General features: G+C 32.9%; 1 protein-coding gene across 3 annotated transcripts in view; it reads left to right on the forward strand.

Annotated features, from left to right (window-relative positions):
* The window catches only part of LOC114339893 (nose resistant to fluoxetine protein 6-like), a 123,646-nt gene that overhangs the window by 42,555 nt on the left and 65,965 nt on the right, over positions 1–15,126 (forward strand). For 2 of the 3 annotated variants that reach the window (XM_050645511.1, XM_050645513.1), the window contains exon 7: positions 8,066–8,232. The exons of the other annotated variant lie outside the window; for it this stretch is intronic. In XM_050645511.1, coding sequence (XP_050501468.1) covers positions 8,066–8,232 — 167 coding nt within the window. The remainder of the gene's footprint in view (positions 1–8,065; positions 8,233–15,126) is intronic. 3 annotated transcript variants of the gene reach the window in all.

Below are 15,126 nucleotides of genomic sequence, written 5' to 3' on the forward strand. Positions count from 1 at the left end.
AGTTTATTCAAGTAATACAAAGAATAGTTTAAATATTAATTGTGCAGTATTAGAAAATATCACTTGTGAGTTACCTCAGGTAGAGATTGATATATCCAAGCTCAATATTCCTCTCGAGTATAGATTAGCTGATGATGAGTTTCACGTTAGGTCAGAAATTTCTATTCTCCTCGGTGCAGATTTCTGTTATAAACTTTTCTCGGATGGCATATTTCACCTAGGTAAAGGACTCCCGACTCTTCAAAATACCTTGTTCGGTTGGATTGTTGGTGGTTCTGTTGATAGAAAATATCATCGCCACAAGGATTCTACTAATCCTTCTCGAAATTTGGGTCTAGTGAGTTATGCATCTTGTGAAGAACAGGACCGACATGTATCGTTGCTAGTGTCAGAGGGAAATGATGAAAGCCTTAACACTCTCGTGGAAAGATTTTGGAAGGTTGAAGAGATACCGATAATCCATACACCCGGGTCTGAAGCTGAAATGGCTGAGCGTATATTTAAAGAAACAACCAAGATATTGCCGGATGGCAGGTATCAAATCTCTATACCCTTTAGTTCTCAAAATGCGACGTCTAAACTAGGCGACTCTTATAGAATTGCGCAGAAAAGGTTTTTAAATGTTGAAAAAAGGCTGATTGCTAATCCCGAAGTATTTGCCCAATACCATTCTATTATAAATGATCATTTGAAGGTAGGAATTTCACAGATAGTCAAAGATCCTCATCCCGTGGTAGGTAAAGATCAACACTTCATTCCTCATTTTAATGTTTCGAAACAGAAAGCGGACGGTAGTATAGGTATTCGTGTGGTTTACGATGGTTCTTGTCCTACTTCTAACGGCATTGCTTTAAATGAAGTAATGTTAAATGGTGGCAATTTGCAGCCGTCATTGTTTTCAATTATATGTCGTTTCAGGATGTTTAAGTACGTTCTTACTGCCGATTTAAGTAACATGTATATGAACATTGCCATTGATCCCACACAACACGCATTATTGCGCATAATATGGCGCAATGATATCTCGGACCCATTGCAGATAATTGAGTATAAAAGGTTGTTATATGGGTTAAAATGCAGTTCATACATTAGTCAAAGAGTTTTAAAAGATATAGCGGACAATGCCCATGAAATGCCCTTCGCCACCAATGCGATTCAAAATCAGACATACATAGACGATATTTTAGCCGGTACCCAAACGTTAAATGACATGCAAGTGTTGTATGAACAATTGTCTACTGTTCTGAATGCAGCTTGTTTTTCTCTTCATAAGTTTAACTCAAATTCATCAGAGTTCTTGATGTCTAACAATCTGGTAGCTCGCGATAATGTAGAAATTCACACTAACGAATCTCAAAATAGTAAAGTGTTAGGACTGCATTGGAATCCGCAAGAAGATAGTTTTTATTTTTCTAGTCCTCGTCATCTAATTGAAGGTAAGCTTACTAAACGTCGCATATTGTCAATAGTAAGTCAGTGTTTTGATCCAATAGGCATCATTAACCCATTCGTTTTAAAGGGAAAGCTGTTAATGCAAAAATTGTGGAAACTAAAAATTGGATGGGATGACGTCATCACGGACGATTCCATCATTAAGGAGTGGTTAAGGTTGGTCAATGGCTTTGAATCATTGAATATGTGTAAAATTCCGAGATGGTATTTTCATAACAAGTTAATACGAGAACAGGAGCTTCATATTTTCTCAGACGCCAGCAAGGATGCTTATAGTACATGTGCTTATATAAGGTCCCTTTATCTAGATGGATCAGTCTCGTCAAGTTTGGTCGCAGCAAAATCTCGGGTAGCTCCTTTAAAGGAAATTACAATTCCTCGATTGGAATTAGCAGGACTAGTGTTAGCTGCTAGGTTATTTGCAACTCTAAAACAGGTTTTTGAGAATGGTTTATCCTTTAGCTCATATCACATATATTCAGACAGCATGATAGTATTAAGTTGGTTAGCCAGTGATTCGTCTAAATGGAAACAGTATGTTGCGAATAGGGTAGCATTAATTAAGGAATTGACTCCAGAGGTACATTTTCATCATGTACCAGGCTCAGGCAATCCTGCGGATATAAATTCTCGAGGTTCCTTTCCTCAGGAACTCTCAAATAATTCTCTGTGGTTTTATGGTCCTTCTTTCTTACAAGAAAGAATTATTGACTATTCAAATTTAAAGTTAATCCTACTAGACTCGTTACCGGAAGAAAAAACGGAACATTCTCGTTCACATCACGTCGCAATAGACGATGTGCTAGACTGGGTTGAATTTTTCTCGCGATTTTCTGAATATGAAAGACTAGTTAAGGCCGTTAGCTATGTATTTCGGTTCGTTCATAATGCTCGTTTCAAGGGAAGTAATAGTCGCTTGCAGTCAGGCAAGGTAGTAACCGCGGATGAACGACTAAATGCAGAAAATTTTATCGTTAAAAGTCTCCAAAGAAAATATTTCAAAGCTGAATACAAGGTTCTTTTAGACAATAGCACAAGAAGCTCGTCACGTATTTGGTCTCTATCTCCCTTCATCGATAATTCACGTGGACTTATATTGGTAGGTGGTCGGTTAAGCTCGTCTGAGCTGTCCTTTAACCATAAACATCCAGTTTTGTTGCCAAAGGACGACCACACAGTCTCGCTTTTAATAAAGTCTGTGCATATATCACTCAGACACGCTGGAGTTCAAGCTACTCTAGCTAATATTCGGCAACGGTTTTGGGTAATAAACGGTTTAAATGAGGTCAAGAAGGTTATTCACCGATGTATTCTTTGTCATAGATTTCGAGCAAAATTTGCTACTCAAATGATGGCCGGTATGCACAAGGACCGAGTTCAAATTTGTAGACCATTTTCTAAAGTTAGTGTCGACTATGCCGGTTACTTTTTGTTAAAAACCTCTAAATTACGAAAGGCCGCTACTGAAAAGTGCTATATCGCCGTATTTGTTTGTATGGTGACAAAGGCTACACATCTCGAGGTTGTTACCAGCTTGTCAACCGATGCCTATCTAATGGCATTGAAAAGGTTTATAGCACGTAGAGGCAATCCTGCCCTTATATGGAGTGATAATGGTACAAATTTTTCTGGTGCAAGTAACAGATTCGTTGAATTGCACCACTTTTTTGCAAATAATGCAAACTCTAATTGCATCTTGGATTTCTGTGCAACAAATAGAATAGAATTTAAATTTATAGTACCTAAGGCACCACATTGGGCAGGTCTTCAAGAAGCCGCCGTAAAAAGCACGAAACGGCATTTATACCGAATAATGAAAAATCTCACAGTTACATATGAACTTTTCTCTACAATCGTGACCCAAATAGAAGGAATTTTAAATTCGCGTCCTCTCTCCCCACTTTCTGAGGACCCAAATGATTATGGCTGCCTTACCCCTGGGCATTTTCTTATCGGAACTGCATTAACTGCTCATCCGGAAAAAGATCTCTCGCAACATAATTCGAATAGGTTGAATATATATCAGAAAATTTGTCAAGCTCGACAACTCTTTTGGAAAAGGTGGAAGTTAGAGTATCTTCATCAACTGCAACATCGACCTAAATGGTGTAAACCTGTTAAAAATATACAGATTAATGATCTAGTTATCTTACGCGACGACGATTCGCCTCCCCTTTGTTGGCCACTTGGACGTGTGATTGAGACATATCCCGGTAAGGATGGATTAGTCCGATCTATTAAAGTTAAAACTTCATCCGGGGAGTATGTTAGGCCCATTACACGTGTTTCACTTCTCCCGATTGATGATTCCAAACTCATGGAAGTTGGAATGCCACAGCCCAGGACATGATAGTCCAGTCATATTAGTGATAGAGGTAATAAGATTCAATTTTAGATTTTAGCATTGTTACACAGTAGTATAAGATTTAGTCTACGGTTACATTCTGATCCATCTGGGATCTGGTCCTTCGAGATTTTTTTTGTTCTTGTTTTTTAGCTTATTAATTTATTTAGACATTTTGACAAGACATCGCCTTGTCAAGGCCGGCCAATATGTTCGAAACTCTCACAAAATATTCACAAAATTCAAAGAAGTACGTTCCTTATTTATATTATTGTACATATGCGGCATTTCCCATCTCTAGTGACGTCAAAAATATGATTCTGTCACGAAAAGCAAAAACCCAAAAACGTCAAAGTGACAAAAAAAAAATTCATCTCCCGTAATTAGCAGATCATCTCGTTCAAGAAAGAAATTAGAAAAATAACCCCAAAAGAGACAAATATTTGTGTTTCTCTCCACATAATAATATAAAGGATAATTAAATAGAAGATACAAATACCCAGAGTCTCTCCCGTTAAGTATTTAGTAATCGTAAATTTGGTCATCTGATTCGTAGCAAAATTTGAGTGGAAATTCTCGTCATACCTAGGCAAGTGGTATTAAGTTGGAGGTAAGGACATTATTTATATTTATGAGCTCATAATATAAAGACATATCGGTCAACGGACTATTTTAGTGCGCGGAACATTTATGTAAGTTTAGATACAATACCGTAGTTTTTCTCGTAGTTTTCGTTCGGACATTTTCATTAGATTTAGTTTATAAAATCTGTCATTTTTGTTTACTGTTCATAATTATTTATTTTTAGGTACATATTATTTTATTTATACGTATATATCTTCTTCTTCTTTTTCATACAGAGGAGGAATTATTTATATATGTATATATTTTTCACTTCTCTTTAATTTCATTGTTTGATTTAGAATAAATGTGTTAAATTCTTATCTTATCATAATTCATTGCTCTAAATTTATCCCTTTTGGAAGCAGTCTCGCTGGTACTTTTAGTGGTATCAGCTAATTACCTTTCTCAGCGAACCAGCACCTATAGAACCTGAGATTGGAACAATTTCATTAAAGTGGGGTCTATTTACCAGCCTCATAACAGTTACTAAACAAAAGTATTTACCATTTAATATGAACTAATTTTCTAAATAAAATTTCTAACATGGGTATCTGAATTACATTATTTTTTTGCCAATATATAGTCCACTAATATATGTATAATTAAATCCTGAATTCAAGTTTACTTTCATATATAATAGATATTATCATGTCACTTACAACCTTCCATTTCAGTAAGTATAGCTTTTATATTATAAAATGAAGGGTTTAATTATTTTTCTTTTAAAATACATAATAATTAGTACCCGTACTTATTAGTAAGTAATTCATTTTTCAATTTCAATACTCTATAATATGATTTGGTATTGCATTTTAAAAGGAAACAATAAATATTCAAAATGTAGTGGTCGGGATTTTTGCTTATGCGAGGATTGTTGTTGCAAACAATATATTATATGAGTGTTAAGAGTATGACACAGTCAGTATTCACCCAGTGGTGAATACCTAAAAGAGTACAATAAAGATTGAATTAGTACAGTTATTAATAAATTAATTGAATTAATTTGAATAGTAATACAATAGTACTGATAAAAGTGGGGATGATTAGTTAGTGTTGAGGTCAAGAGTATCTGTTCTTTTTAGTCTCTGTTCTGTAGGGGTGTCAGGAGATTGGGGACCAATATGTTTGGGTGAACCTGCAGTCTATTGTGGTACTTGGAGCACACAGAAACAATTTCTTCTTTGGCGGTTTGGACTTGGAGATCCCCATGTATATTATCGTTGGAAATATACCAAGGAGCTTGGCACAGTTGCCTTAGAACTTTTGATTGAAAGCGCTGTATCTTGAGTAAATTTGTTTTACTGGCAGTTCACAAGATTTGGATGCCATACGTCCAGATGGGTTTCAGTACACTTTTGTAGATCAGAAGTTTATTGTCTAGACTTAGGCGTGATTTTTGATTCATGAACCAGTACATCTTTCTATAAACGAGTCCCAGTTGCAGTCGTTTGTTCCAAATATGCTTTTGTCATGTTAAGCGGCTATCTAGGTAAATCCCCAAGTATTTGACGTCACTTCTTATTGGCAGTGATGTGTTTTTGAAGGTTACAGCTGGATTGATACCCTTCCTTAGTGTAAAGGTAATTTGTGTTGACTTGGAGCTATTAACTTTGACTCTCCACAGTTTAAACCATATTTCAAGTCTATTTAAGTGACTTTGTAGTATCTGTGAAGCTAGGGTCGGATTTTCGTGGCAAGCCGTTAGGACAGTGTCATCAGCATATGTTGCAATTGTTGTACGATCTGAAGTTGGTATATCTGCTGTGAACAGGAGGTACAGTGTGGGTCCAAGGACACCTCCTTGGGGTACGCCAGAGTGGATGGGATGTAGGGTAGTGAGGGCCTCCCCTAGTTTTATCTGATACGATCTGCCGGTGACGTATGATTGTAGGAGCATGCAGATTGGATGAGGCAATTGTCTTTTAAGTTTTGATATTAGACCTTTATGCCATACCTTGTCGAAGGCTTGGGAGACATCCAGGAAGGCTGCTGTACAATATTTCTTGTTCTCGAGTGCATCTCTTGCGGTTCTGACTACCCTATGGACCTGTTCGATTGTGCCATGTTGTTGTCGAAATCCGAATTGGTAATGAGGAATTAGATTTTTTTTCTGTAATGACAGTGTCTATTCTTTTCAGGAGAAGCCTCTCAAACACTTTGGAGGGTAAAGCCAGAAGGCTAGTAGGACGATAGGATGAAGGTTGGGTTGTGTCTTTGTTGGGTTTATGAATTAGAATGATTTGTGCTACCTTCCATTGAGAGGGGAAGTAGCACAATCTTAGGACAGCAATGTACATTAGTAGCTTTATTGCTTCTTCAGGTAGTTCTTTGAGAATTAGTCCTGTTATCTGGTCGTATCCAGGTGCTTTTTTTGTATTTAGGTTTTTGATTACTTCTTGAATTTCGGTAATTTTAGCTTTTCTGGTAGAAGACACATCTAGAAGGGTTCATCTTCTATATCTGTAATAAATTTGTCTTCGTTCTCTGGAACCTCTCTCTTGTGCGATTGGAAAACTGACTGAAAATGTTCAGCGAAGGTGTTAGCCTTCTCTTCGTCACTTCGAGACAAGGTGCTATCATTTTTTATTATCGGTGCTTTAGTTTGTGATTGTGTTTTGAGTTTTTTAGACAATTTCCATAACGAGTAGTTCTTTTATTCAGAGCTAGACAGATTCTCTAGAAAATAGTTTATTTCTTGTTCTCTGTGTTCCTGTAGGACCTTTTTTAATTGACGGGTTGCTCTGTTGTATTTGGTTTTGTCATCTGGAGCACGGGTGGTCTGCCATCTTTTTCTAAATTGTCTTTTCTCGTATATCATGGTTTTTATATAGAGCGGGTATGAGCCCGGTCTCTTAGCATATGATATATCAGGTGAAGCTTCCCATGCGGCTTGTTGAATTTTTACAGTTAGATGTTTGACTGCTTCTTCTATATCTTGCTCAGATTTTAGTGGTAGGTTTAAAGTAATACTATTTTTTAATTTATCTCTGAAGGTATTCCAGTTTGTCCGGCTATTGGATAAAACTAGTGGTTTTGTGATGTGGTGCACCTGTGTACTTAGAGTAATAATGAAGGGAGAGTGATCAGATGAGAGATCGAACAAAGGTTGAACTTTCAAGTAGTTTAGAGAGATACCTTTGACAATACAGAAGTCGATGAGATCATTCTCTCGAGGTAGAGAATTATTAAAAAGTGTCCAAAACAATAATTTACTAACGGCATCCACGGGTCAACCGACGCACTGGCCAACCGACACACGAAAAGTGCCTGATCTCATCGAACTCTTTAAATAGAAAAAAAAAATCGGAATTTAGAGTGAGTATCAATGGAAATCATAAGGGGGTATAAAAAAGATAACTCTGCAAGTTAAAAGAAGCAAAATAGACGGAACTAATACTGACAGATGAGACTGCTGAGGTGATTCGAAATTGTGTTATAGAAGTCGAAGAAAAAATACCTCGAAATATCAAAATACATGTCAACATTACATTAGTGCGAATCTTCTGAGCTAACGAAAATTGATCTAAGGTCAAAACACAAGTACATGTCGCTTTTTCTAGGTAAAAGAAATTATGTATTTTTACAGCCTTTGTTCCAGCGATTACTACAATAGATACAAAATTTTAATGTGCATATCATTTTTAGCATTACAATAAGTTATTAACCATGCTTTTTGCCCGAGCAGATCTCGCCTGTGATGCTTTTTTGCTAGTAGGAGGACTATTAGTAACTTATTTATTCTTTTCAAAGAAAGACGACAAACGCCTTACTCCAGCTAAAATTTCCAAACATTATTTACACCGATACCTAAGGTAAATTGTACGTATTAAAATATACAGTGGGGACAATATTATGATGAAATAAATTAATTTTTTAGATAGTAGGTAGCGAAATTCTCATTTGAAATCTGAGTTATGCACTCATTACACAAAAAAAGTAAACGAATTGATATGGTAGGGGAGCAAAGTATGCTAAATGTGCAGTCACTCGAGCGCTTTGGAGACCTATTGGGTTATGAAGAGTAGGTCCTAAAACCAAAAAAAGTTAAGTAACATTTTCCATTTTAGTGGGCGCTTGCCATTTTTTAATTTAATTTTCCATTTCCAACAATCGTTTTTTCCGATTATAACGCCATCTATGCATAATTCGAAAAAATGTTTCGAATAAAAGTTACTTATTTTTTCGTAAGGAATCCAAATCTGCAATAAAAATGGGGACTCCTATTTAAGATTTTAAAGTAACCCCCCACCCCACCTCCGTGGGGGGTCGTGTTTGGTGCCATTCGATAGATTTTTTAAAAATATTAAATAAGTGTATTTTACAGTTTTTCGATCTGATGTTCATTTCGCGAAATATCGCGGGATTCATATTTAAAATATTAAATTTACCCCCACCCCTCTCCGTGGGAAGTCGTGTTTGGTATCATTTGATAGATTTTTAAAAAATACTGAGCACACATTTTTTAGTTTTTCGATCTATCATTCATTTCGCGAAATATTCGCTATATGTTTGTGAAATTTTGGGACTCGCCCATTTCCTTACGCCCAGCTCAAATCGTCAGATTTTTGAAATATACTTTCTTTTGCATGTACTTAACTTACCTTATCTTAATCTGACAATTTCGAGTTTTTTTAAGGATAGATTTTTATTTTCGGGCCCCCCTTAACGAACTCCCCTGTGTTAAGAGCCAATATATGGTAGAGGTACATCTGCAGGGTACCAGGTTTCTCCCCATATGATAATCTGACGCGCTCGAGTAACTGCAAAAATCCCCGCTTGGGCTCCCCTACCAATAGTGATAATCAAGGAGAGAATTATCGGTTCTATTTTTTGGGATGAGTCTCCTACGAGTCTTTATACTGCATGAATTAGCCCTGTGAAAAAAATGCAAAAAACTGGCTTAAATTTGACCCAAGCCATTCGATTTTTTAGAACTATAATTTTTGCTACAGTTTTAATTTTAAATTTCTTCAAGTATTTTACTAAAATTCAATATGATTCTAGACTATTCAATAATAATCTAGATTACCGATTGACCACAAAATTTACAAGATTTAACCCTTATCCGGGCAACACATTTTACTCACGTAACCGGGCAACTCGGGTCCATTGGGCCCACCACTCTTCTTAAATTTACTATTCATATTAACCCATATATTTGAAATATTCTTTTTAATTTTTTATTAAAGTTAAATTTAAATTGTCTAGATTTATAAAAAGGTGCTACTATAGTATGCGGTCTACTTCGAGGTGCGATGGTGCGCAAAAACTTTTGTAGAAAAAATATTTATTCACAAGTAATAAACATTTGGAGCCAAATAAAGACATAATTAATAAATAAATAAAAAAACTTTTGTAAATCTACCAGGCCATTTTATTTGAAAAGAGGGGTTAAAGTTTACGCATACCCTGAAAAAAGATTACGGCCTTTTAGGCCAGAGAACTAAGGATTTTCCCTTGACATCCGTTGATACAGGTATCTAAGAACTGCTTTAGGTAAATTTAGTTACAACAATATCCAATATAAAAATTATGCGAAAGATTTACCGTACTTTTTAACTTATAAACAATATATAAACGATTAAAAATCGCTGTTTGATTTTAAATACAAAAGGTGGAGACCGGTAAATTATATGAAATAGTGACACAATTTTTCTGAAGAAGCATAGAAAATTCTTTAAAATGAGAGTTTGCAAAGTTATTTTTGTTAATTTGTTGCTTAGTTATTGGGAAAACAGCGTCAAAAGTCGATTTTTTGAAAATGATTAATAACTTTTCTAAAAATAATTAAAAAACTTTAATTTTGCGTCAGAGTAGGAACAATGTTACAAGCATTTTGTAATTAAAATTTCAAGAAGGTTCACTTAATAGTTATTGCAAAATTGCATTTGTTATTTCCAAAAAGCTTTTATCTACAACGTCATTATGCGTAAACTGTTAGGTTTACATAAATTGTAAAGGCACCAGCTTAATGAAAAAAGATCATTTTATTAAACTGAATCATTTAATGGTTAAAAAATTTATGCTAAATATTGTAAAATATTTTTGAAAAAGTGGTATGATTTTAAGCTTATAAACAATTAGAATAACTCAGACGGATTAACATGTAGGAAGTTAATATTTTTTATTTGACATATTGGAATTTTTATACAAATTCAAACAAAAAAAATAATGCCCTAAGGCCCCTAAGACCAGAGTTACCCTTTTTTTTTCAAAAATTCACCGTGGCTTTGTTTATAAACATTAGGAAACTTAAAAAGTAACATTTAAAAGAATAGAAGTTCAAGTATAAACAAAAAAAGAATCAAAACGATTCTTCTAAAAGTGAGCCGTCCATGATGCGCCAAAAATGCAAGGTTTAAAAGCAAAGCGATTGTTTGATTTTACTGTCGAGAAAAGAATTCACAACTATACATTTACAAAAGTCGCAATAACTCCGGTTCTAATCAACGAAAATTGATGTTATTTTTTTTTAATTTCGGGTGCCTGGGGATTATAAAAATACGATCATCTAATTTGTGATTGGTTTATTTAAGACAGTATTTTGTTTAAACCATTTAAAATAAATATTTTTTTGCCAAATTTGACATTTTTATTATTATTATTAATATAAAAGTTAATGAAATGATAGGTAACATAAACATTTATGTATTACAGTTATAAATAATATTATTTAACAATAAATTTTACAAAAAAATATTAATTTTTATTTGAAATCAAATCTATGCATTGTTAATTTTTCTTGAGTTATGCTTAGGTATATTTTTTGTGATAATTACTTTTCTTGACTACACCCTACAAGGCTACAAATGTTATAAACTTCGTATAATTATAAAATATGTTAAAATAAAATTAAGTCTGTAAATGTTAATGGGTTCATTATAATATATAGGTATAAATTGATAAAATTTGATATTTGATAGTTGCATCTTAGGTTTCAGGCCATGCAATTTTTATGAATAATTTGTCCTTTGTTTTATGATTACTTATGATTACTTAATGAAAAATTAATGAAAAAAATGTGTGTCGGATTCAGATTTTTAATTTTTCATTTTTCATTTTAACTTTTCATAATATCAATTTTTGATATTTTGAAATACTGTAAAGCGGGATTTATAATTTTTGACATAACTCCTATAAAATTGATAATAAAAAATTGTGGTCCCAGGTTACGTAGATACAATGTATAACGTATATTATTTATTTTTAGCACATAAGCAAAACGCTCGGACAGGCCGATTTTTAATATAATCATAGTATATTATAGCATCAATGTTTCGAACTTTACGTGATCCCTCTTCAAGTGACAGACATAACTTTGATTTTTGTAAATAGGAAAGTGCATCATGTGACATATCATTTAAAAGCTTTTCAAATATTGATTACAAAAATGTAAAGCAGTTAATTCGTTTTTGAGAGCATAGGAGCAAACTTTCGGTCGAATTCTACTTGAATCCATTAATTTTTTTCTAATCCTGAGAAAACTAATAAGTATTTTTGAAAAATTTAAGCGCAGAATGAAAGACTACATTATTACCGAGGAGCGAAAGGCCCTTATAATAAACAAAAAGTTTCTTTAGAATGATATTTTTAAAATTAAAAATCACACTAAATTTTCTCTTTTTTTCACCCCTGTAACTCTTCAAAATAAACATAGCAGTTCTCAGGGATCTTTGACCCTCGATAATACTGTAATCTTTTATTCTGCGTTCGAATTAGTCTTTTATTTCTGCGTGAAAAAAAACGTACTACTTTTCTCAGGATTCGAAATAAAATGAATACATTCGAAAAAAAATTTGACCGAAAAACAATTAAAGTATTATACATTTTTGGATTCAGTATTTCAAAAGATTTTTAAATGAGATGTCACACGATGTTCTTTCCCATTTAAAAAAATCAAAGTTATGACTGTCACCTAAAGAGGGATCGCGCAAAGTTCGAAACAATGATGCTATAATATACTATGAATATTTTAAAAATCGACCTGTCCAAGCGTTTTGCTTATGTGCTAAAAATAAATACGTTAATAAGGGGGGCAACAATAATTATTCCAGTGCACTGTATGTATATGTATATACAGGGTGTCCCGAAAAGAATGGTCATAAATTATACCACACATTCAGGGGTCAAAAATAGTTCGGTTGAACCTAACTTATCTTAGTACAAATGTGCTCATAAAAAAAGTTACAGCCCTTTGAAGTTACAAAATGAAAATCGATTTTTTTCAATATATCGAAAACACTCAGAGATTTTTTATTGAAAACGGGCATGTATCATTCTTATGGCAGGACCACCTTAAAACAAAATTATAGTGAAATTTGTCTACCCCATAAAAAATTTATGGGGATTTTGTTCCCTTAAACCCCCCCAAACTTTTGTGTACGTTCCAATTAATTCATTATTGTGGTACCATTAGTTGAAGACAACGTTTTTAAATTTTTTTTGCCTTTTATTATTTTTTCGATTAGCCAGTTTTTATCGAGATGCGGCTTCCTTTTTACTATATTTACATAAAAAATTTATGGGGGTTTTGTTCCTTTAAACCCCCCAAATGTTTGTGTACGTTCCAATTAAACTATTATTGTGGTACCATGAGTTAAACGCAGTGTTTTTAAAACTTTTTTGCCTCTTAGTCTTTTTTTGATAAGTCAACTTTTATCGAGATGTGGCTTCTTTTTCAAAATGTACCAAAAAATTTAAGTTATAAATAAATTTTCAGATTATTAACAGGTGTCTATAATCATACTGAACCATATACAAATAGGTGGTGGATTCGACAAGTATTCAAAATATCTCGATAAACACTGGCTTATCAAAAAAGTACTAAGAGACAAAAAAGTTTTAAAAATATTGTGTTTAACTAATGGTTCCACAATAATAATTTAGTTGGAACGTACATAAAAGTTTGGGGGGGTTTAAGAGAACAAAACCCCCATAAAATTTTTATGGGGTGCACAAATTTCACTATAATTTTTTTTTAAGATGTTGCTGTGATAAAAATTCCTCATGTCCATTTTCAATAAAAAACCTCTAGGAGTTTTCGATATATGAAAAAAAATCGATTTTCATTTTGTAACTTCAAAGGGCTGTAACTTTTTTTGTGTGCACTATTGTATATAGGTAAATGAGGTTCAATCAACCTATTTTTGACCCCAGAATCTGTGGTATAATTTATGACCAATCTTTTCGGGACACCCTGTATACAGTGCATTCATAAAGTGTGGAAACGGTCTAATATCTCATGACTTAATTATTTTCAGAGTTAAAGCTCTGACAGGTCGATTTTTATTTTTAAATTATGATTCTTTTCACATATAGTACATAATAGTGACGTCATCGATTTGGGCGTGATGACGTCATCGATGATTTTTTTAAATGGGAATAGGGGTCGCGTGGTAGTTCATTTGAAAGGTGGTTCAATTCTATATTCAGTAATATTAACATTAACATCATTATTTATACAGGGTGGCCAAAAAATAATTTCGGAATTAAATTAATTGACGCAAAAAGAAAAATGTATGTAATTTATTTAACTCAAAATACATTTTACTTATGCCACATAGTATAAAAAATGTTTATTTCATAAATAAACATTGCTTTTCGCTTAAATTAAATGTCAAACAGCCACAAACCTGCCTCTTGGCAGTTTGGACATTTAATTTAAGCGAAAAGCAATGTTTATTTGTCAAATAAAAGAGCGATGTTTTTTTATTTTATTTTATTTTATTTTATTTTATTTTATTTTATTTTATTCGATTTGACGGAGTTTTATTTATTGTGTTCTTACCTAACTTTATTTAATTTGATTTAATTTTACGTAATTTTCTTTAATTTTATTTTATTTTATTATGTTTTATTTTATTTTAGTTTATTATGCATGTGATTGCATTTACAGTGTATGGTCGCACGAGCGTTGCATTTTGTCGTTTCAATCCCTCTTATTTTTTTCATACATGTGCGCGATCTGCCGCTCCATCCGTAGTTAGCGATAAGAAAGCTATGCTTCCAAAAATAATTAGCATAATTTAAGAAAAATCGAAACACATGATTTTCAAATAAAAAATTAATTTTTTTGTAAATTTTATTGTAAAACTTATGTAAATTTTGTAAAACTTAATGAACATATTAATTTCGAGGTGACATGACAAAAAATGATTTATTTTTTTCATTTTATGATTTGGTTATGCATTATAAGGTAATTAAAAAACAATTATCAGGGGCGTAGTAAGTGTATTTTTCATGACAAGGGCGTATTAAAAAAAATTAAAAATTTTTAGTATGTTTATTTAGTAAATTAAATATATATATTTTAAGTATTTTTATATAAGAAAATTTAATATTTATGTACAATTAAAAGCAAAGATTTATAGGGGCGTAGAATTATAGTAAAGGCATAAATAAAAAAAGTTTTATTTGAAGTCTGATGATAAAGTTGTAAAAAGTTCAAAAATATTTTGTGCACCTCTATGTAATACTGTAAACACTGCAATTGTAGATAATACAATAAAGATCTACTACCTGACAGTAACGAAAATAAAATAAACTGTAAATATTGCAAACACAATACAAGAAACCTTTAGCAGCTGACAGAAACGAAAATAACCTAATAAATTCGTTATAAACCAAAAACGGCCTTAAAACATTTCAACGAAAGTACAGTTACCATTAAAAATAACATAATAAATTCGTTATAAACCAAAAACAAA

The sequence above is a fragment of the Diabrotica virgifera genome, chromosome 3 (assembly GCF_917563875.1).
Source record: "Diabrotica virgifera virgifera chromosome 3, PGI_DIABVI_V3a".
Taxonomy (NCBI): domain Eukaryota; kingdom Metazoa; phylum Arthropoda; class Insecta; order Coleoptera; family Chrysomelidae; genus Diabrotica; species Diabrotica virgifera.